Here is a 22,570-nt window from a genome sequence, read left to right on the forward strand (position 1 = left end):
TAAGCTGCAAGAAATTCATCGAATATACGGAAAATCGTCTCGAGTTGTTAATTTGGCCGAGAAAAAAAAATTAATATTTACAACATTTAATCAATTAGAATATTCTTAAAACATAATCGATCAACGAAATGCTCGTATACCGGTTTCTATATGTATAATTTCTACCAATAAATATTGATCTAATATTAATATTATTAATGAATATAATCTCGAGTTGTTGATTCGACCGAAGGAAAAAAAAACGCAAAAAGATTAATATTTACAACGTACACCGTTTTCTGTATATATAATTTCTATCAATAAATATCAATCTAATACTAATATTATTAATAAATATAATCTCGAGTTATTGGTTCCGAAGGAAAAAAAGATCTCGAGCGCAAAAAGATTAATATTAACAACAATCAGAATATTCTTAGGATACGATCAACGAAACGCAAAATATTCGTATATCGAATATTTTCTATATATACGTATAATTTCAAGTAATAAATATTAATCTAATACTAATTATTAATGAATATAATTTTCGATCGAGGAGAAAAAAGACGTCGAGCGCAAAAAGATTAATATTTACAACAATCAGAATATTTTTAGAACACGAACGATCAACGAAACGCAAAATATTCATATATCGGTTTCTACATATACTTATAATTTTAATTAATAAATATTAATCTAATACTAATATTATTAATAAATATATCTCGAGTTATTGGTTCCGAAGGAAAAAAAGATCTCGAGCGCAAAAAGACTAATATTAACAACAACAGAATATTCTTAGAACACGAAACGCAAAATATTCATAGATCAGTTTCTATATATATACGTATAATTTCAACGAATAAATAATCTAATACTAATATTATTAATGAATATAATCTTCGATCGAGGGGAAAAAAGACGTCGAGCGCAAAAAGATTAATATTTACAACAATCAGAATATTCTTAGAACACGATCGATCAACGAAACGCAAAATATTCATATATCAATTTCTATATATATACATATAATTTCAACCAATAAATAATCTAATACTAATTATTAATGAATATAATCTTCGATCGAAGGGAAAAAAGACATCGAGCGCGAAAAGATTAATATTAACAACAACAGAATATTCTTAGGACACGATCAACGTTTGTATACCGGTTTCTATATATACATATAATCTCAAGTAATAAATATTAATCTAATACTAATTATTAATGAATATAATCTTCGATCGAGGGGAAAAAAGACGTCGAGCGCAAAAAGATTAATATTTGCAACAATCAGAATATTCTTAGGACACGATCAACGTTCGTATACCGAATATTTTCTATATATACTTGTATAATTTCAAGTAATAAATATTCCACGCGAAATATTGCGGACACGATCGAGTAACGGAATGCATCTCGCGCAGTGTTCGAAGCGAGGGGGAGGGGGGGGGGGGGAGGAGGGACGAGTCGTGAAATCGAGCAAACGGACCGTTCGAATCGCGAACACAATAAATGCGCGCGTCTCCTCTCTCCGGAGGGTGCCGTCACTCTTGACAGTCGCCCTCAGCCCCTCCCCTCCCTCCCCTTCCCGACTACGACGATGTCGTCGTCGTCTTCGTCGTCGTCGTCATCGTCTTTGTCCCGTTCGATCGATCGATCGATCGATGAAGTTCCTCTCGACGAAGAAACAAAAGCATAATTTATATCCGGGGAAAATAAGAAGGGAGCATGGGCAGAATCGTCGTGCCAGTCGTCTCTCGAACAGGAAGGGATATGTCAATGGGCTTTCTTGACTGATGACGAGAATAATATCGGTATTGTTCTTGATAAATTATTCCAACGATATTGAACCGATTTCGCTCCGATCCGGATCCTCCGATACTACGCCAGCTTTCCAGTGGCGACGCGTGCGCTCGCGTTCCTTCATAATCAGAGTTTTCGATCGTTCGTGATAATTGGAAATATAAAAATCGTTGTGGAGGATCGTTGATACGCGAGGATGAGTCGAAAAGTTTTGCCTTCGGTTGAATTAACAAAAAAACATGAACGAGGAGGAAATTTTTCATTTTTAAAATTAAGCATTAATTTTTTTGTTTAAACAACAGTATATGAAAAGATCGATATCGATATTTTCTCAGAATCGTATACTTTTCGTCACAATTTCAAATGTTTCTAACGTTCCATTTTAATCTTATGGAAAATTCTATTTTTCATTTTTAAAATTGCGCATTTAATTTTTTTATTTAAACGACAATATATGAAAAGATATCTTTTTCTCAGAATCGTATCCTTTTCGTCGCAATTTCAAATGTTTCGAACAATTTGAAACGTTCCATTTTAATCTTATGGAAAATTCTATTTTTCATTTTTAAAATTGCGCATTTAATTTTTTTATTTAAACGACAATATATGAAAAGATATCTTTTTCTCAGAATCGTATTCTTTTCGTCGCAATTTGAAATATTTCGAACGTTCCATTTTAATCTTATAGAAAATTCTATTTTTCATTTTTAAAATTGCGCACTTAATTTTTTGTAAACGACAGTATATGAAAATATAGATATCCTTTTCTCAGAATCGTATCCTTTTCGTCGCAATTTCAAATGTTTCGAACAATTTGAAACGTTCCATTTTGATCTTACGAAAAATTCTATTTTTCATTTTTAAAATTGCGCATTTAATTTTTTTGTTTAAACAACAGTATATGAAAAGATCGATATCCTTTCCTCAGAATCGTATCCTTTTCTTTTTTCAAATGGGCAGACCTCGTCGCAATTTGAAATGTTTCGAACGTTCCATTTTGAAAATAGACGAAAAGTGCATCGCAAATGTAAGTGATGATTATAGGGAAAAAAATATCCATCCAATTTCTTTCGAACACGATCGAACCGATCGAGAGCGTTCGCTTTTCTCTAACGAGAATCAACAAACAAAAAAATAAAAATTCCTTTTTTTTTTCCGAGATGAAATGCTGCTAGATTTCCAGAGAGAGAGAGAGAGAGAGAGAGAAAGAGAGAGAAAGAAACGAAATTGAAATAACAAAATAAAGAGGCGCGCCGAGTTGGCTGTCCGCAATCGGCGCAATTGTGCGGTAACTATGCCGATTCTTCCATTCGAGATTTACCACGCACAATATCTAGGCAGAACGCACTGTCGAACAAGGGCTGCGAGATAACAGAACGCGGCAGCCATTGTCCACCGTGGACAATGCAAGGCTGCTGGATCATGCCAGGAGCAATCTACATCTTCACCAATGTATCATAGCGCGCGATAGAACCCCTCAAATCGTCCATCCTCCTCCCCTTCCTTCGTTTCATATCGAGTTATAAGGAGGGCCACGGTATGCGCTGTTATTGCATCCATCGTGCGTGGAGTAATATCGAGATATCTTCCGAGGAGAAACATTTCGCTGACCGACGACTGTTATCGTGAAGATAAAAAAAAAAAAAAAAAAAAAGTCTTTTGTATTTCGATCGATAAAATTCTGAATCATCGTTAAACAAGATCGATGAACAATTTTTTCTTTTATATATATATATATAATTTTTGATCTTCTGAAGAAGATTGAATAAAGGTTAAATTATTTCAAACAATCCTCCGCGTGCGCTGATTCGCATAGATATCTGCGCAGAGGGGACGAAATTTCCTGAAAAATTTCAACCCGAAATTTGATACATCAGGTGTTGTTTGGAAGTTGAGGAAGGGCGCACAGTGACTCGCGAATTCCTGTTCCGTGTGAACACCTGGACTTGTAGCTGAGAAGATGGCGTCGCAGATAACATTGTCTCGCCTTTTGTCGGCCCGTTCGTCGGGATTATCTACGGCGCTTTTCGCACGATGCCACCTTTATATCATCATCGTGGTCAGGTAGCCGCCTGTATAATTTAACGAAACGATATACTCAAAAACGTACGCTTCTCTTGGTGAAAGTATATATATATATATATATATATATATATATATATCCAGTTTTGATAATAGGAATAGGTAAGAAGAACCCGTTCCACTCATCTCCGTTAAATTGAATTTGTAAAAATAATCTCCTTTCAAATTAATCTCTCTAGTAGTAATTTTTAACTCAGAAAATGAAAAATGATTATTATCCTTCTTTCCCTCCATATATTAAATATAATATAATTGTTATTCAATAATTATTTTTCTCCGATTCTTTTGATCGAAATTTTATCGAACATCGATCTACAAATTATCCTTCGGATTAAAATTAATCGAGATCGAGAATACGAGAGGTTGAAACCGGTGGAAAAGATTGAAGAAACGGATGCTCTTGTAAGTAACGACGTTGTAGCACGTAGTAAACATCTGCATTATTGTCCAACAATGTTGCACGCGGGCCAATTTCTCACCGATGCTATCGAATTCGAGGCATAAACACAAGCTCCAATTTTTCTCACCGCGCCGGACGAATGTTCAACGACCGATGCGATCTACTACGTTCACCATACCTCGCTGCGGTTGCCAATTTATTAATCTTCATTTCTCCTCAACGCAACGAAACACGCACGAATATTGGCGAGGAAGAGTTTATCGGATCACTTTGGTAGGAAATGTGTGCAAGTAGCCTTTAAACCCGTAATTGGCATCGTCCGTCAATGACAGCCGGACTGCTACCACACCCCTTTCGTTGCAACCTAACATTTGTGCAACCTGTTTCCGCAAATTACGTTCACGATTTATCTCCCCCCTCTCCCTATTTTTTTATCGCACTTGATTACAGGATTCGCTTGGATCGATCGAACGAAAATTGTTTAAGATCGTTTACCAACAACAGCAACACGCAACCTCACAACTTTCTTATTCCGAAAACGGGATTTTTTTCGAAAATACGATACGCATCCTTCCCTAAATAAATTTTCAAATTAAATTTCCTTCGCTTCTCTGCAAACTGAAACAGAAACAAAACTGATTCAAGCACGAATAGCACGACTCGAGTTTAGCTAAACTCGAAGGCTCGAACCATACACGTCGTTCCACAACTTTTCTCTTCTTAACGGGATCGGGAAGAGAGCGCGCAAGTTTCATCGCGCAAGATTCGAGGAGGATAGGCGTTTTATTCGGCGTGGCAAAAACCGTGAACCGATCTCGTTACCTCCCTCCCTCCCCCCTCTCCCCGCGATTCGATGCGCGAAGAGCAATTACAAAGGGCGATACAGGAGGGCGAGGACGGCGGATGGAGAAATCCGCAAGTGGCACGTATGCAGCCAGTCGCCCGCGAGGGGGTCCTGAATGCTGGGGTATCCTCTTTCCTCGAACCTCTTAGCGCTATTTAGCGGATCCTTTTACGGGACACCAGGTCCCCCGACAAGAAAGGAAAGCGCGGCAAACGGGCCGACCGAGCCAACAACGGAACAACAGGGCGAAAAAGAGGCGAGGCGAGGCGAGGCGTTTCGAAGAGGGGCACCAACCAAGGTGCAACAACCAGAAGAAGAAGAAGAAGAAGAAGAAGAAGGAGAAAAAGAAGAAGAGGAAGAGGAAGAGGAAGAAACAGGAGGAGAAGAAGAAGAAGAAGAAGAAGTAGTGGTGGTGAAAGGCGGAGGTGGAGTACCAAAATGGCGGCGGCCAGGTCCAGGGACAAGATAAGCCTTTGTGCCCGTGCAGGGGCCCCGGGCCCCGGCCAAAGGATCCCCTCGTCTCGGTCTCATATTTCGCGAATCCCGCTATCATATTTTACTCCCCCTCCCGCCACCATTCGGCCCTTTCGGCCTGTCCCTCATTTTTTGCTCTCTCACTTTTCGGCCTCCTCGCTCTCGATCCCCCTCCCTCCATCTCCCTCGATTGTTCCTCGCTGTGGAGAGGGAGAGAGAGAGAGAGAGAGAGAGGGAGGACTGGCCTGCCTGTCTCTTGACGCTTCGCTCTGGATGAATATCCCGCGCTACCCTCATTGTCGCGGCCGCTTTTTGTGCCGGCATACTTATTATGTCCACGTCGCGGAATACATTATGCAAATATCATATTTACGAGGTGGAAGGTGGATTCTTTGGTTGGGTTCTTTGGAGGCTATGCAGGGCGGAGACCGTAAGTAGAAAGGAAATTTTTAATTTTCTCGTTGGGGTCGGTCGGGGGAAAAACTTGGGGAAGAGAATTGAAGTGGATTTTTTTTTTTTTTTTTCATCCTATCAGCTCATTTCAATCGTGACGAAGCTCGATGAATTTTTGATAATTGGTCCGGCTATCTCGATTAATTTAATCGTTAAAAGTAAAAAATATGGACTTATAAATATGGCCTAGACGGGTTTCCAATTTTAGAGAGGCGAATACGAAGAAAAAGTTACGGGTCAATTAATATATTGGAAGGGAGGGGGGGGGGGGTTAAATTGGTGTTTAAAAGAAAAAAAAAAAGAAAAATTTCATTTGCGTATTGAAATCCTCTCGTCGATTAATTCGTCGCTGTTGAATTTAATCTGGCAACGTTATTACCGAAACCCCCGACCCACGTTGATCGCCGTCAAACGAATCCCTCGGGGGTTGGATGGACAGGGCCCAACCGGTTTCGGGAACCGGGCACGAAAAGAGGGACGCGAGCCGGATTAAATTATTGTCGCCAGGACTCCTCCTATTCCAAAACTTTCTATTTCGATCGAGAAATTTTGTAAAAAAAATTAAAGGTTTTGATAAGATAATTTTGTTAATTAGAGAATAATAATTTATTTATTTATTATTATTATTAAGGAATTAAAAAACTTCGATCTCAGAACTACTTTTTAAACGAGATAATTGATAGATAATATAAAAAAATTCGAAATATTCATTGCCAAAAATGCTCGAGAAACAAAAGCTTTCTTCTTTCCAAAGAAAGAAAGGAAAAAAAAAAAAAAAAAAAATCACAGCCCGATCAAAGAATTCACACGCGATCGTCGCCTTCGAGCGATAACTCGAATCCAAAGATCCAATTAACGTCGCGAGGAGAGATATGATACATAGATTCTCTTTCGCTGTATCCCTCGATCCTCCGTTTCCTTTGGACGCACAACGTTTATCGATTACACCACAGCTATAACCACCCCTCATCCTCGAGCCAATCTCCCGACCGCTCGAAGGCGTTTGCCCGATTCCCGCCGATATCGAGCGTGCGCCGCTCATTATTCGATTATATCCCGATTATCGAGCCGAGGGATCTCGATTGGCCTCTCCTATGCTAGAGAGGCCCCTTAAGGGCCCCTGTTCCCCTGCCAGCCAAGGAAGACGGTTTCCACGGCTCGGCGTCAAACAATTAAGGTTGACTTACGCGTGGCCGAGGCGCGTTACCACCGTCCGTGCTAAAAGAGTAAACGAGTTACCGGCCTTGCCGCGGATCAGATAAACGCGAAACCGTGGCCCTGTCATCTCGGAAGAATTTACAGGCGACGTCGTCGCTGGGCCAACGAGAGGCCGAGAGAGAGAGAGAGAGATAGATGAAGAGAGATTCTGTTTCTCGTTTGCTATCAACTCGGCGAAATCTTGATTTCCGCCCGTGACGAAGCGTGGCCGGTTTCGCGCCCGACGCTTTTCCACGAAAACGCCGCCTTTGGATCTCGCGCCGTTGATGCGCGAGAAACTCGATATTCCGTGGTGATTGTCGGTAGCGTAGGTACCCGCTTTCATCGATCGGGTACGAATAAGCAATTCGCATAATCCCAGAGTTAATAATCGTAATAGATTTAAACTCTATTCATGAGTTTATCGTAGAAAATGTTAAAAGATCCTTCCTTTCTATTTATACGTACTTTGAATTTCTTATCAAGTATCGCATCAAGTAATTCGTCGTATTTTAATAACGTACGAAGTTAAATACTGTAATGCAAACGAAAAATTCATTACGCGACCGTATTCCATATTAATATAATTTTCTTGTCTTCTTGTCACACACGTATATACAAACATTTTCCTCTTCCGAATATTACTCTCGAAACTATGACGAGCAGAACGAAGAAAGGAGTTCACTTACCAGGCATGCAGACGCAGCGGAAGGTTCCAGGGTCGTCGAGACAAGAGCCATCGTTCTGACAGGGATGGGATTCGCACTCGTTCACGTTCGTTTCGCATCTCGGCCCCGTGAATCCTTGCGTACAGTTGCAAGCGAACGAGCCGGGCGTGTTCACGCAAATACCGTCGTGCTCGCAAGGAGATCCTGGAACGAACAAGAAGAAAAACATTTTTTTTTTTTTCCACAATTTCCAACAATCGTCGAAGAGAAACAGGGAAGGAGGGGAGGAGGAAGAGACGAAAGTATTACATCTCGGTCAAATAGCTTTACGTAAAGGGTCGATAATTAATTTTTTTTTTTTCACCATTTCCAACAATCGTCGAAGAGAAACAGGGAAGGAGAGGAGGAGGAAGAGATGAAAGTATTACATCTCGGTCAAATGGCTTTATGTAAAGGGTCGATAATTAATTTTTTTTTTTCCACAATTTCCAACAATCGTCGAAGAGAAACAGGGAAGGAGAGGAGGAGGAAGAGATGAAAGTATTACATCTCGGTCAAATGGCTTTACGTAAAGGATGGATAATTAATTTTTCTTTTTCCACAATTTCCAACATTCGTCGAGAACAAACGGAGGGGAGGAGGGGAGAAGGAAGAGTAGAGACGAAAGTATTACATCTCGGTCAAATAGCTTTACGTAAAGGGTGGATAATTAATTTCTTTTTCCACAATTTCCAACATTCGTCGAGAACAAACAGAGGGGAGGAGGGGAGGAGGGGAGGAGGAGGAAAAGTAGAGGCAAAAGTATTACATCTCGGCTTCGCGTAAAGGGTGGATAACGTTAAAGGAGAACGTTGGCGAGAAACGTTCGGCGCATAAATAATTAATAGGAAAGAGTGGAAAAGAGCGGAGGAGCGCGCAGGTGCGTGCGTCCCCCGTGGGATGCGCGACAAACGCAGGCTAGAGGGCGCCTTAATTGGCCAGGTCGACGCGGTTTTTCGAGGAGTTGCCATTAGGGAAAGAGGCAAAGGAAGGGAAGAAAAAGCTACGAACTCCATAAGAAGGAAGCTGCCGCGCGCGAGGATTCCATCTCCTCCTCTCAACGAGCAGGAATTCTTCCCGCTCGGCGATCCGTTTCGTTTTCTCGGAGTTACGCGGTTCGCGCTAATTGCAATAAGATAATCGCCCCGCTGTCGGATGATTTCGCCATTCGAGAAATGAGCGTTTCATTAAGCCTTAAGGAATTAACAGTTAAGAGGGATCGTTGAGAATTTAATTCGGTCGCCATTTTAATTCGCTCCACCGTTGTAATTTCGCGTAATTCGACACGCAAATTATTATTCAAAATTGAACTACTTTGCTTTCTTTTACAGAACTAGTTTATGAAATGTACGTATTAATCTACGCCATTTTTGTTATAACTTTAAAAAGATTAAAAAGATATTCGTGTTTTTATTTCTCTTTCTACTTGTGTAAAAAAGTAAAGAAACAGAGATATCCTGATGATTTCCATACTCTGCGAATTAAGAGAAAATTATCTATCTGACTTTCACAAACTTTACGAGACAAACTTTTAACTTTGAACTTTTTCAAAATCCAATAGCAACAAATTACTAAATCATCTAGTTTAATAGTTTTCTTCTTCGTTATTCGACCACTTCACGATCCCTCTCCCTCCCTCTCTCTCTCTGTTTCTCTCTAATTAAAAATAAAACTCTGCTGGAGGAGGCAGATTTTCCAACCTGCCATTATCTAACCATTATCTAACCATGGAGAAATTCCATTACAGGAATGCTCGACAACGGCGTTACACGTCGTTCCTTTAGCATACAATGCCGCTCTCGAAAGAAAGCGCCGAGGTGCCTGCCCCTCCTCGTTCCCAAGGTAAACGATACTCACGATATTTGCGAAAACTTTTTCGAGAAGGATCAGTCTCGAGAAGAAAGGAGAGCGACAGAGGCGGTTGCCATGGACACGGCCGCATGCCAGCTTCGTGTAATCCGCCGCCACGGTTTTTCCGCCCGGATCCGTAATTGGTGTTGGCCGCGCGCCACGTTTCATCACGAGGAGAGGAGGGGAGAAAAAGCGAGGGGTGTACGCGTGTTAGCGAGGGGGGAGGGCGATAAGAAACGCATTGCTCGGCCGTGTTCGCGATCGAGCAGATGACGAATCGGTCGGTCACGACGAGTCATCTCTTCAAGGACGCCGCCATGGATGATGATGATGGAAGGAGAGATGGATGGAAGTACGAGCGTGTATTGATCAAGAGTGTAAAATTAAGTGAATCGTGAATGATCGTGATCGTAAAATAAAAATCGTAAAAGAACGAGAAAGTAAAAATGTTTGCAATTTTCCGTGATACAGTAATATTGTGTAACGTATATAATATAATTATAATATTATAAAATTATATAATATAATAGGTAAAGTATTATATTACAATATAAATGGTAAAGTAGCGCAATTTTTATCGTTTCTGCGCCAACTTTATATCTCACGAATATATTATTAATTTGAAAGAAATTAATTAATTTTCTAAAAGATTTCATAAAGGAATTTATTCGTCATTTTTGCTCTTCATTTCAGAGATTCCAATCAAAGCTTGCCGAATCTACAAAGTGTTAATAAATAAATACGAATAAACACGAAATAATTTTCGAGTAAGGTACAAAAATGGCGTCCGATCTGAATATAAAATCAACGAATCTTATTATTATTAAAACAATCCTTCCTTTATTGCCGCTTTTAATAATCGAATAAAACGAGAGAAGAAGATTGAAAAAGACGACGAAACACATCCCCCTCCATTTAACGATTCCTTCGAACCGTTTAATACAGAAATTTCTATACGCCATATACCGATATTCTATAAATGCAAAAATAACGGGGAGATGCTGCTCGTGTCCTCGAATATAATATCACGGATAATCGATCAATCGCGAAAGAAGCACGAAGAAAGAAAAGAAGAGAGAGAGAGAGAGAGAGAGAGAGAGAGAGAGAGAGAGAAAGAGAGAGGACTTCACTGTGTTAGGTAGCAGCGGTTCGTTTCTTCTCCTCTTGTCCGAGAGAGGAGCTTAATCTACCAGAAAATATGCAATCTAGATAATAACAGAGCAGAGGCTCGAGTCTCGTGGTCATTATGGTTGTTATTAAACTTTAAAATAACGAAATTTAGCGTTTAATTAGATTCGTTGGTGCGCCGCTGCCACCGTTGCTGAGAGAGGGACGGACCTAAATCCTCCTAACTTCCGGTCGAATCTTATTACCGACTCTCTCTCATCTCTCTTTCTCTTTATCGAGCCAATTTCAATAAATTTTTGAAAGTTTATTGAAAATTTCCGTGCACGATAAAACAATTCCTCCCTTCTGAAAAAATTCCTCCTTTCTGGAAAAGAATTCTCAATTTTTATTATCCACGAAATTTCGAGAACGAAAGGGAATATCCCGTTCGAAGGAAAACTCTCTCTCGTTCACTTATTCGCTTATTCGTTGATTCAACGAAATTTCGGGAAAAAAAAAGTCCTCTCGATATTTCATTTCTTTATTTAAAGAAGAAGAAGGAGGAGGGAGACGTGAAATCGAAGACGTTTTTTTTGAAGAAATCTCCGAATACCTGAGATCTGGAGTTACCTTTGTTTCCAATCGATGTAGATTTGTCTCGAGGGGATTGGAATAAAGAATAAAAGTGTTCTAAAAATAACTAATTCAACTCCAAGAGGATCCATCTAAAGGAGGAGGGGACACACATCTCATCCACTTGGATTTCCACTTTATTCCGGATTTTCAAGGTATATATATATATATATATATATATATATAGGTGTCGATCGAGGCAGGTATACGAACTCCCTGGTGCCCCCCTCTCGGTATCGGTTTACCATTGTCAGGGCAACGTTGCCAAATTTCGGTGTAACAATGGGTCTTTGTTTAGCAGGGGCAGGTAGCCCCGGTTCCTCTTTGGTCGAGGGAGATCCGGCCAAATCGACTTCGCCACGAAAACGAAGGAGAAGGCGAGGAAACGTGGCCCTCGAAGCGAGAGAGAGAGAGAGAGAGAGAGAGATTTGACCACGAAGGAAGAGGGATTTCGTTACGCGTTACCACGTTGTTTGCACTGGCACGCAATCAACGGGCTTGCGGAACTCACACGAAGCCCGTTACGGGCCCACTAAGGGGAGGAACTCGATCCGCGGGCCCACTTTTCGCTAGAACCGTCGTTATTTCGTGTCGAGATTTTTAAAAATTTTTAAACACAGATTGTATCGCAATAATCGTAATTAAAAATCGATATACTTTTCTCCAATTAATTTTATTATTATATACCCTCGTCATACCGTTTCTCACTCCCTTCGTCAGACTCATCTTCTTCATATTTAATATTAATTATTAAATTATCAAAGGATGTATCTTCGTTATATCCATTTTGATTAAACGTTAGGAAACAAGATTCTTAATATCGAGTGCATCATCAGAATATTCGCGTCAAATATTCCAATTACGCGTTCCCCAAATCGTAAAAAAACCAAGTTGCAACTGTTGGCGCAAACATTTCCCAACCCACCCGACTTGACACGAAACGACTCCATCATCGAAAACAACTTCGCCACGACCCACCTCGTGTTTCGCCTCGACAGATTAAGACCATCCCAAGCCATATATATATATTATTATTATATCATTTTATTATATTTTATTATTATATTTTATTATTATTATATTATTATTCCGAAAAAGGAGGGAACCGATAGAGAGAGAGAGAGAGAGATAAAAATGGCGAGATCGAGAGGTTACTTTCACCGAGTGGCCGCCGCTGTCACGAATTATGACGTCTCGGCCGGTGTCACCTTCGCGGCGAGTACGAGGGGGCCGCAAAGATGGCCGTGTAATTCAACACCGGGGAGAACGGAGAACGACCCCGATTTGCGGTGGTCCCTCGTCGCGAATGGGACGACGTATTCGGCAACACGGCGTAAATATTTATAAGGGAGACGGAGGAAAGTTCCACGGTTGGATAAAAGCGTTTACGAAGGACGCGGACCTCTGGGCTCACCCCTGGCCGGGCTGAATCGCAAGAAAGAATCGGGGCCCCGAAACGAGCTTATCTCGCGGGGAGAATAAATTGGCCGGTTCGTCGAAATTGGCGACGATGCTTTTCCCTTTTGGAGCGGCGAAAAACTCCACGCGCAACCAAACTTCTTCGACTTGTCGCGAATAAAATTGCAATTAAACGAAATAGGGATCGTTTTCGGTGTTTTGCCGCCCGGTGTAATTGAGGTTTCGAACGTAACGAGTGGTGGTTTTTGGGGGGAGAAAAAGGGTTGAAGATAGATGGCGACGGCGCGAGACAATTTCGAGAGGAAATTCAAAGGATTTGCAGCAACCCTGATTTTTATACAGAAATTTATACGGATAGATTGTTGACAGTGGAAAACAATGAATAAAATATACGGGTATAGCTGAATGATATATATTTGATTATACGTGATTGTATCTGTTTATAAAACATTTGAAATATCGAAGAGAAAGAAATAGCTACCAACTATGAAATAGTAATGTTGCTGACAATTCATTCAATAATGAAATTATATATATAAAATTTCAGTGAACTTTAAATTCTATAACATAGATTGTTTTGTATCCTTGAAAGACGTATAACTTTGGTTTAGGATGGTTGAAAAACTACTTTTTAATTTTCTCTCATTTTATTTGTATTATTGATTGTATTTGACAATCGAAGCTACCCTATTTTTATATACATAAAATACGCAAAAATCTTTGTTAGAACCTTTTGTTTTTTTAAAAATTTCAAACGATTAAAGAAATATAGAGATAACTTTCAAAGATGTGAATCTATATTCTCTGGAGAAATTTTCCTCCTCAAATTGTTATTCACAAACAAAAAAAAAAAAAAAGATGGAACGCCTTGTACTTTCGAAACATCCATTCCACGAAGCAATAAAGAAGCTAAGAAATAAGAATTGAGAAGAGGGTGGAATCGCTCGCGGAAGCGATTTCTAACGTGTTTGACGCGATCGATCGATAATTGTGGCCATCGGCCGTTAATAAACCGATCCCAGGGGGTTTCGTGTCAGGGAGCAACGAGAGCTGTCGCTTTTATCGGATCTCGGGAGGGGAGAAGGGGTGGAGGAAAGTGGACGTTCCGGCGGGTTTAATGGGTCGAAGGGAAGCCGCGAAGGGGGAACGAAGAGGAGGAGCGGAACACGAATATTTCGGCGTTAAAAATTTTAAATGAAAGAAGAAGGGAGGGAAGAGAGAAAGCTCGATAATAAGCAGGTTCTCGAAATAAATGAAACTTTTAATAAAGTATTCGTATTTTCGAGAAAAATTGCCGGAATTAAAGTTTTGCTCGCTTAAATAATTTCGTTTAACAAACTCGGTTAATCCAATTGTCGAAAAAAGGAGAAAAAAAAAAAAAAAAAAACCCAAGATTATAAATCCTTGGCTCGAATAATCGAATGCCCGATTAAATTTAAACACCGTCTTTAACGTCTTAATATACGTGTATTAAGATATAACCCGTTCGATCATCCTTTATCACTGTCGGCCGAGCAACGAGGAAAGAGCAGGTCATCCGGTTCCATTTCTGATCATTTCCGAACCACCGGTATAATGGCTCGCCCCCGAACCCATCAACGATGAAAGACGATGAAAAACGGGGAGGGAGAAGCGAAACAGCCTCGAAAGAAGAAGAAGAAGAAGAAGAAGAAAAAGAAGAAAAAAGAGGGAGAAAAAGAAGAAGCGTAGGAAGAATCGTTCTGGTCCCCTGGATGGAGGAGAGGGGGAGGGAGGAAAGGTCCTCTTTGAGTAATGTCTTCCTAATTACAATCCTCGCGTTCGAAGCATAACACACGGCACTTGGTCTACCAAACGAAAACGGGTTTCTCGAATGGGTGGCTCGAACCCACCAGTCCAGAAAAACTGGCATCCTTAATTCATTATGCGGCTATAAAAAAGCTTTAACGGTCGAAATCTGGTGCAGAGGGCCATTCGCCGCTCCCTGCCACAGCTTTCCATAGCTTTCTCCCTCCACCCCGAACTATTCCACTCTATTCCATCCACCCATCCATCCATCCGGTAGCCGTCGTGTCGATGCACTGTCGTGAACTCGAGCATTCTCGAGGAGAAAAGAGGGGAAAGGAAAAAAAGAAATAAATAAATAAATAAATAAATAATAATAATGATAATAAGAAAAGAGGAGGCTACTAGAAAGAAACTAAAGATCCCGCAGATTGATCACCCCTCGGTCGGGACGTGCGAATGTTTGCTAAATTACCAGGCTCTGGAACGGCGGCCACGGGTGGAAGGGAGAGCCGAAAGCGTATTTCGCGCGCGTTTAATGAAATACAGAGAATGAATCGTGACCATGATCGTTACGCTGCCCTCCATAATGACGGCACGCCTATAAACTGTAAATGTCCCTTAACATCGAGGGCAAACGAGGCCGATTGTTAACCCCCGAAATCCAATTAAATCCGCTGGGTGGTTGATTAACGGGATGAAGAAACGTTGATAGAGAGAGCGAGAGAGAGAGAGAAGAAAGAAAGAAAGGCACTAATGCGATGAAAATATCTCTCTCTCTCTCTCTCTCTCTCTCTCTCTCTCTCTCTGTCTGTCTTTCTCTCTCTCTTCTTCTTTCGTGTCTCGCGTGCGAGAGAAATACGGATGTCCATCCGGAGTAGAGAAGAAGAGGGGGTGAATGGTACGCGCATAGGGTACAAAGGAAGTGTTTCTGATTATTAATGAAGTGTCTTTGTCTGGAACGAAACGTATTAACCGGCACGCTCACCTAAGGCAGGCGGCGCGTATTTATTACCGAGAATGAAAGGAGGATTTACTTAGATGCGTTTCCAACTGCTTCTTCTTCTTCTTCTTCTTCTCCTCCTTCTCCTTCATTTTTTCTACTTTTTTCTCGCGGTTCGGCTTTCTCGTTTTGTTTATAGACGTTGTTCTAAATGAGCACGGGCAAGTGACTGATTGCGTTGAAGATGTTCGAGCGACTATTTCAACCGACGCTAGCGCCTCCTTTGTTCGATTTTCAGATTGCGATTGAAAGACAAATTTACTAGACACATAAAGCGAATTAACGCGCAAAATTACTTGCGCGGACGATCCGTACGTGTACAATTTAAATGTAAGTAAATACAACTTGCTATAACTTTTATATACATACATATTTATATATATCTGTATATAATAAAAATTCTCCGCTGGAATAATTGTTTCCAATCGTACGTTTATACGCGCGCGCGAAAGAGAGAGAGAGAGAGAGAGAGAGAGAGAGAGAAGGAGAGCGTCGACGTTAAATAAAAGGAGGGAGGGGAGGGGAGGGGAAAAAATGCGGGGTTTTTTCTCAGACGGGTTAGCTCGATTTCCTTTTGGATTAACGGTGAACGGCTCTCTCGTTACCATGACCATTACCATTTTTCATGGTTTACGGGTGATCGAGCACGGCCACGGCCGTTTTCCACTTATTCCCGTGTCAACGTGACGCCGAGATGGGATTGACAGCGCGCGTTCCACGTCGACGCAATATCATAAATCGAATTCCAGCCGATAATACCATCGAGATAAAACCGCATCACGAAAGGTAGAGGCTCATGCCCGCGTAACCACGAGAAGAAAATCGTCGAGGTGTGTGGGCCCCATGCTGCCTTCTCGATTCCTCTCCTCGCTATTAATTAAACCGCGACTACTGCCTGTCCGCTCGTTAATTATCCGCCCATTTTACCCATCCTATCTCTGCGATTTTCACCGCATTTTCCCGCATTTTCATCGATTTTTCTTCGCCTGTCCGTGACGGACCCGAACATTATATTCGACGATAATTATATTTTATTATTATTTCTTCGCGTGCACACGAGATTTTTCTCGAATTTATGGTAAATCGAAACTGTCTAATCCTTAGCTTCTCAAAATTCTAACTCGTAACAATTTCGATTCGATCCAAGAAAATTTACCATTGAATGGTAACGGAAGATCCATATATAAAAACAAAAATTTTTAGATTCGTTGCTAGAGAGAATTTGAAATTCCATCCGAGACTTTAATTCTAACTCGTAACAATTTCGATTCGATCCAAGAAAGTTTACCATTTACCATTGAATGGTAACGGAAGATCCATGTATAAAAACAAAAATTTTTAGATTCGTTACTAGAGAGAATTTGAAATTCCACTTCCATCCGAGACTTTAATTCTAACTCGTAACAATTTCGATTCGATCCAAAAAAGTTTACCATTTACCATTGAATGGTAACGGAAGATATAAAAACAAAAATTTTTAGATTCGTTGCTAGAGAGAATTTGAAATTCCACTCGAGACTTTATTTCGATCTTCTGTGTCGCGAAAAAAACGCGTCGCGAATCGATAAACACGCGTTCGTTATTTTCCCCTGCTTCGTGAGCGAGGAGGAGGAAAGTCGAGTTGGTTGGGCGTCGATGAAAGGGTTCAAAGGAGGGCCGATCGGAGGAGGATCGCTTTAGAGACAATTGTCGATCGATCGGTATCGTAACGCGTGTAACGTGTACTTGGAAGCATAAATTCTCGCCGGACCATCAATTATGCCGGGGGAATTATTAATAATCGTCGCTGCCACGCTGAGACTCCAAGACGGGAGGAGAACTCGTTCCTCCAGGAAGGAAGGAAGGGTGGAGAGGGGGAGAGTGGCCCCTAAGAATGACACAAGTTCGCCTCCATGTACACACGTGTATGTGTGTGTGTGTGTGTATATATATAGGGAAGGGAAATAAGAAGAAGAAGAAGAGAAATCGAAGTCCAGCGAGCGGATACTTATTACGGTGCAGCGCACCCTACAGGTGTTCGAGCGGAATGCTTTGAGAGAATCGGATCTCGCGAATGAAACCGAGATGCTTCTGGAAGGTTGAAAAGAGGATGCTCTTCCCTTTCAGGGCATTCATCTTCGTTGACCCACTATTGAAACACACGCGAGTGTAATTTCGACAAATTTATATATACAATCCTATATTCTTTGCTTGGACAATGGGTCCGTGTCGATGGGTTGAAAATTTTTTAACGATAATTCTTCCAACCGAATTCTCCAAGCTTTTCTTCTCTTCTTCCGAGACGCTCCTGACGCTTCGAATATTTTCAGAAAGGATTTGGTTTAAGTTTCACGAGAAGAAAATTGCCGTCTTATTCGTCTCGAAATCTTCGCGAGACGAGAAAAAGAAGGAGAGGAAGGAAGAAAATTTGTGGAATTTAATTGGAACGCGTTTCCCACAATGGGAGAGGAGAAAGAATCGACTTGTTAGTTCGGATATATTCAGATAGGCGATCGAGGTTCACGATGGATCAATCACGATCGACGACAACGTAATAATAAATATAGTATAAGGTAAGTAAGTAATATAGGTAATAATAAAGGGAGAAGTTACAACCGAAATTAATCGATCGAAATTGATCGATTTCCTCTTTTGCCGGGATTTCGATTTGATCGAATCCCCGTGGGGGATTTCGCGCAATGTATTCTCAAAGTATTAATCTAAAATTATCTCCAGCTCTCCATCTTTAATAAAAATCTTTAATAAAAATTCTGGAACACTCGAGAGAAAGCCTCTTGCCACTTTGTTGCGAATCGTAAATTAAATCGAATTAAAATTAATCGAATAAATCGAAATTAAATTAATCGAATTGCGAATCGTAATTAAAAGTAAAAAAGAGAAAAGAAGAAAAGATCATCGCACGTATATAGAGAGCGAGTCATTGACTCAACTCACCCCGTCGAGACGAATTTTTATGCCAGACGTCAAAACCGATCATTTATATTTCGAGGTTAAGCAGGCACAATGGCGGCGATGTATCGAGCTTAACGAGACATTGTGCGTTTCGGATCGTTTCATCGTGAAACGAGCCTCTTTTATTCAGAGATCCCCAAGATTTTTAACGAGTCACGAATATTTAGATATGTTCCTTTCGACTAAAAGATCACATAACGTCGTTAATTAACGAGAAAAAAAATATTTCGTTCAAAAAATTCTTAAAAATTCTTAAAAGAAAATAGAATCGATGAAGGAGATATCTCGAGGTTGAATTAATTTTCTTCTCGTAAAATTCTATCTATCTTTTTATTTTTAACACCCCGTATAATCGATTCTCTCGATTAAATTATTCTCTTCGCCCACGCGATCAACGCGTTGTTAACAGGGTCGCGCAAAGTACACGAGCAACGACGCGAGATTGGATGAAAACGATTAAAAAGAAAAAAAAAAGAAGAGAGAGAGAGAGAGAGAGAAATTGTTAACCGATGTATTAACCTTCCCCGACCGGTCATCGAGGTTTGATCTTATCAATATCTCGATCGAGACTCGGACCAGGGGAACATTGTTGGCTGATGAAATTACGATATAACGATGATATAAAGAGGACCGCGAAGGAATTTCGTCTATTTACGACACGTCTTTGGTAATTAAATATCGAGATTAAATATCGGATAATTTTTTAAATATGATAAATTTAAATCAATTTCTAAAATACAAAAAATTATTATTATACGCAAAGATATCTCCAATTGGTCAAATATCGAACGGGGGGATTCATTTATTCACTCGAACGTTTATTTACAACGTACGCTCGATAAAATCTATAGGATACGATCTTCGAGATATTTTTCTCGTTCGCGAGCGAAATCATCGTTCTCGAATCGAGAGAATCATTAATAACTAATAACAGGGCGAGTAATGGATCGTAAATGGGAAAAAAGAAAAAAAGGCTTTCGTTTCGAGATCACTTTCGCAATGTGTAATCATAATATCTTTCACGAGTTAAGAAGAGAGTGAAATGATTACTCACCCTGCTCGCACTCGTCGATGTCCTCCGAGCAGTCGACCCCCTTGTAACCGGTGGCGCAGGAGCAAGCGAACGATCCATTGACCGGGCTCGTGTCGCAGATCGCGCCCTCGTGGCAGGGATTCGAGGTGCAAGCGTCGTCGAGATGGCACAATAAACCTGAAACAACGAACAAAGATATTTTATATCTTCCTATTGTTGAAGAAGAAAGAAAGAATGCAAGACGCGTAACCACGGCGACGGTGGTTGCCGCCATTTTGAAGGGGACCTGAATAATATATATACCGTTTCTAGGACAAAAGTGTCGATCGTCGAACGCCAAACATGGCGTCAACGGCCAAAGATGGACATCATTAAGACCTGGTACGCGAGTGGTTAACGTAACTCGGCTGGAAATGTTACACTCTCGTATGCGAGAGGAAGAGGAAGGAGAGTGACAAATCCCAACGATCTACGTCGATCCACGTTTCGTATTCGGTAAATTACTGGAAATACCAGGGGCGAGAGGGGCAGAGAGTTTAAACGATAAGCCTAGGTCTAATTGGTCCGCGCAAACAGCCGTGGAAACTCGTGGAATTTCGATTGGAATTGCGTCGAGCAAACTCCGGGTGATGCGCGTAAAAGTAAATAAACGGGATATACGTCGAGCTGTGGTGTAATTGAACTTGCCGATTGGTGGTGCACGCCGGTATCTCGCGATATGCTCAAAGAAGAGTTTCGTTCCTGGAAACTGTTTCGAAAAATTTATCCCTCGATTAATGGATAGGATACTATTAAGGAGTTGCAAAGGATATAAAAGAACGTTAATTCCAACTATTCGAACGGAATTAAAATAGTTGCGCGTGATGGATGATCCAATGATCCAGAAGATTTTGTAAGAAGAATATTCTCAAAATGGGCTTCGACTTTTTTTGCTTGGTAGTTTCCTTCGCGATTTTCTTACTTAAGATTTTTATTTTAACTGCAAGTATTATTTATTAATCAATTATCTATTGATCTAAAATTTCTATACGTTCTTGAGAATCTTCAAAAAATGGATTAATCAATTAAAGATTGCAAAAATAATTTTTGGACTTCTTCACTTGGATTATTTTTATTACCCAGACTCGTTTAAAATTTATTTCATTCACTGCATACGAGAAAAAGCGTAACAATGCTTTGTCGGTCACCGGGAACAATGGGTTTCGGTGGATCCCGATTAACGGGACACGGACGTCTAGAATGTTCGCATATAAAGCGAGGAGAACGAGGAGGCAGATGCACAATTACACCCGCGAGTAACTGTAACCATCGCGTCCATACGCGCAAAGAAACGAGTATTTTAACGCAATGGTTCTCGAGATTCTTGATATTTAACTTTAAGAACACGCCTCGTTGAAATCGTTTCGAGGATAACGAGATCGTAAATCCGGCGAGATACATCGAGAAAAAATTCTTTTCGAATCTTCTTTTCGGGGCTCCCGTCGTACCGTAATACTTTGTCGTTACGAATAACGAATAATTTGGGAATTTCGTACGTGGTAAATGTAAATTAACGAAGACGAGGATGATCATCAAATTTATTACGGGATCGGGCAGGAAAGAAGGAGGATGGTACCGTTATTTTCTTTCAACATTTTTTTCGCGTGATTCTAATTTGAAAATTTAACAAGAAGAGTATGGATTTTTACGCATTTAAAATAATTTTACTACATACAATTATCTCCATAAAATTATATTACACATAATTGCTATTTCATTTGAAAAATATCTATTCAGAAATTTCAATATATTCGTACGTAATACCAATATGACCATCGTACGAATCATTATCAGAAGAAAAATACGTACGTGCACAAAAATCCACGATAAATTTAATAAATCTCGACGAGTATCAAAGAAAGAAATAACAATAATTAAATCATTATCGAACGATTTCGTGGAAAATTTAATTTCACGTTTATTTAAATTCATCCCCCAAAAAGTTCCACGCGAACTCCGAGAAACCGATAAAATTATTCCATTATTGCTCCTTTTAAAGCGACCACCGTAAGTAACGAACCGAGTTCATTCGTCGTCGTTTCAGCGAAAACGCACAAAAATCGCTTAGAACGGAGGAAAGAAACGACGCAACGTTCGTTCTGATTGCTCTTCCCCTTTCCCTCCTCCTCCTCCCCCCTCCTTCCCCCTCTTCCCCAAAACACTGGAGTGGGTCGGCTTCTAAGGCGCGCGCGCGCGCGCGCGCGAATTCCTTCGTTTCAGATTTCCCGGGGTAAGGGCGCGTCGGAAAAAGCTGCACCGCTGGACGTCGGTGGAATCGCAATCACGTCGCGGGGGCAAAACAAGGATGCCTGTATTTGGCGATCGGCGTGGACGATCGATCTGAAAAGCTTGCACCCGGCCCCTTGGTAGGCAAGTAAGGACAGAAACTTGTTTTCAGTCCTCAAGGTCGTCGCTCGGTAAGGCTAGGCTGCGCCTCCGGAATCCCGGGATTCCAACGGACCCTCCGTTGGCTGCATCATATTGTTGCACGTGCAGATGCACCTGCCTGCCTGCCTCCGTTCATCCTCTCGCGATGCATAATAGCGACACGATTCTCTCTCTCTCTCTCTCTTTCGTCCGATTCCAGTTGCCACTGGACGAATTCTGTTCCAGTGATTCGAGGATTCGATGGACCTCGTTTCGATTTATCGTTGGAATTTTTGATGATTTTATTTATAGGTGAGATTAAAATCGATTTCTTTTCTAATCGATATCAAGTGCAGTGATTATACAGTTTATAGGGATTTATAGGGATTAGAACAGAAATACAACGTAACTTCCATTTGTTGTTAATTTTGAATTAAACGAATATAGAATCAATTTT

The 22,570-nt window shown here is 40.7% G+C and overlaps 1 protein-coding gene across 1 annotated transcript in view; it reads right to left on the bottom strand.

Moving 5' to 3' along the window:
- Nucleotides 1–22,570, bottom strand: part of LOC122712428 (neurogenic locus Notch protein) — a 240,376-nt gene that overhangs the window by 73,742 nt on the left and 144,064 nt on the right. The window contains exons 7-8 of the mRNA XM_043932113.1: nucleotides 19,729–19,884; nucleotides 7,928–8,110 (exon numbers count right to left, since the gene is read on the bottom strand). Coding sequence (XP_043788048.1) covers nucleotides 7,928–8,110; nucleotides 19,729–19,884 — 339 coding nt within the window. The remainder of the gene's footprint in view (nucleotides 1–7,927; nucleotides 8,111–19,728; nucleotides 19,885–22,570) is intronic.

The sequence above is a fragment of the Apis laboriosa genome, unplaced genomic scaffold (genome assembly GCF_014066325.1).
Source record: "Apis laboriosa isolate Shangri-la unplaced genomic scaffold, ASM1406632v1 scaffold1_cov151, whole genome shotgun sequence".
Classification (NCBI taxonomy): Eukaryota; Metazoa; Arthropoda; class Insecta; order Hymenoptera; family Apidae; genus Apis; species Apis laboriosa.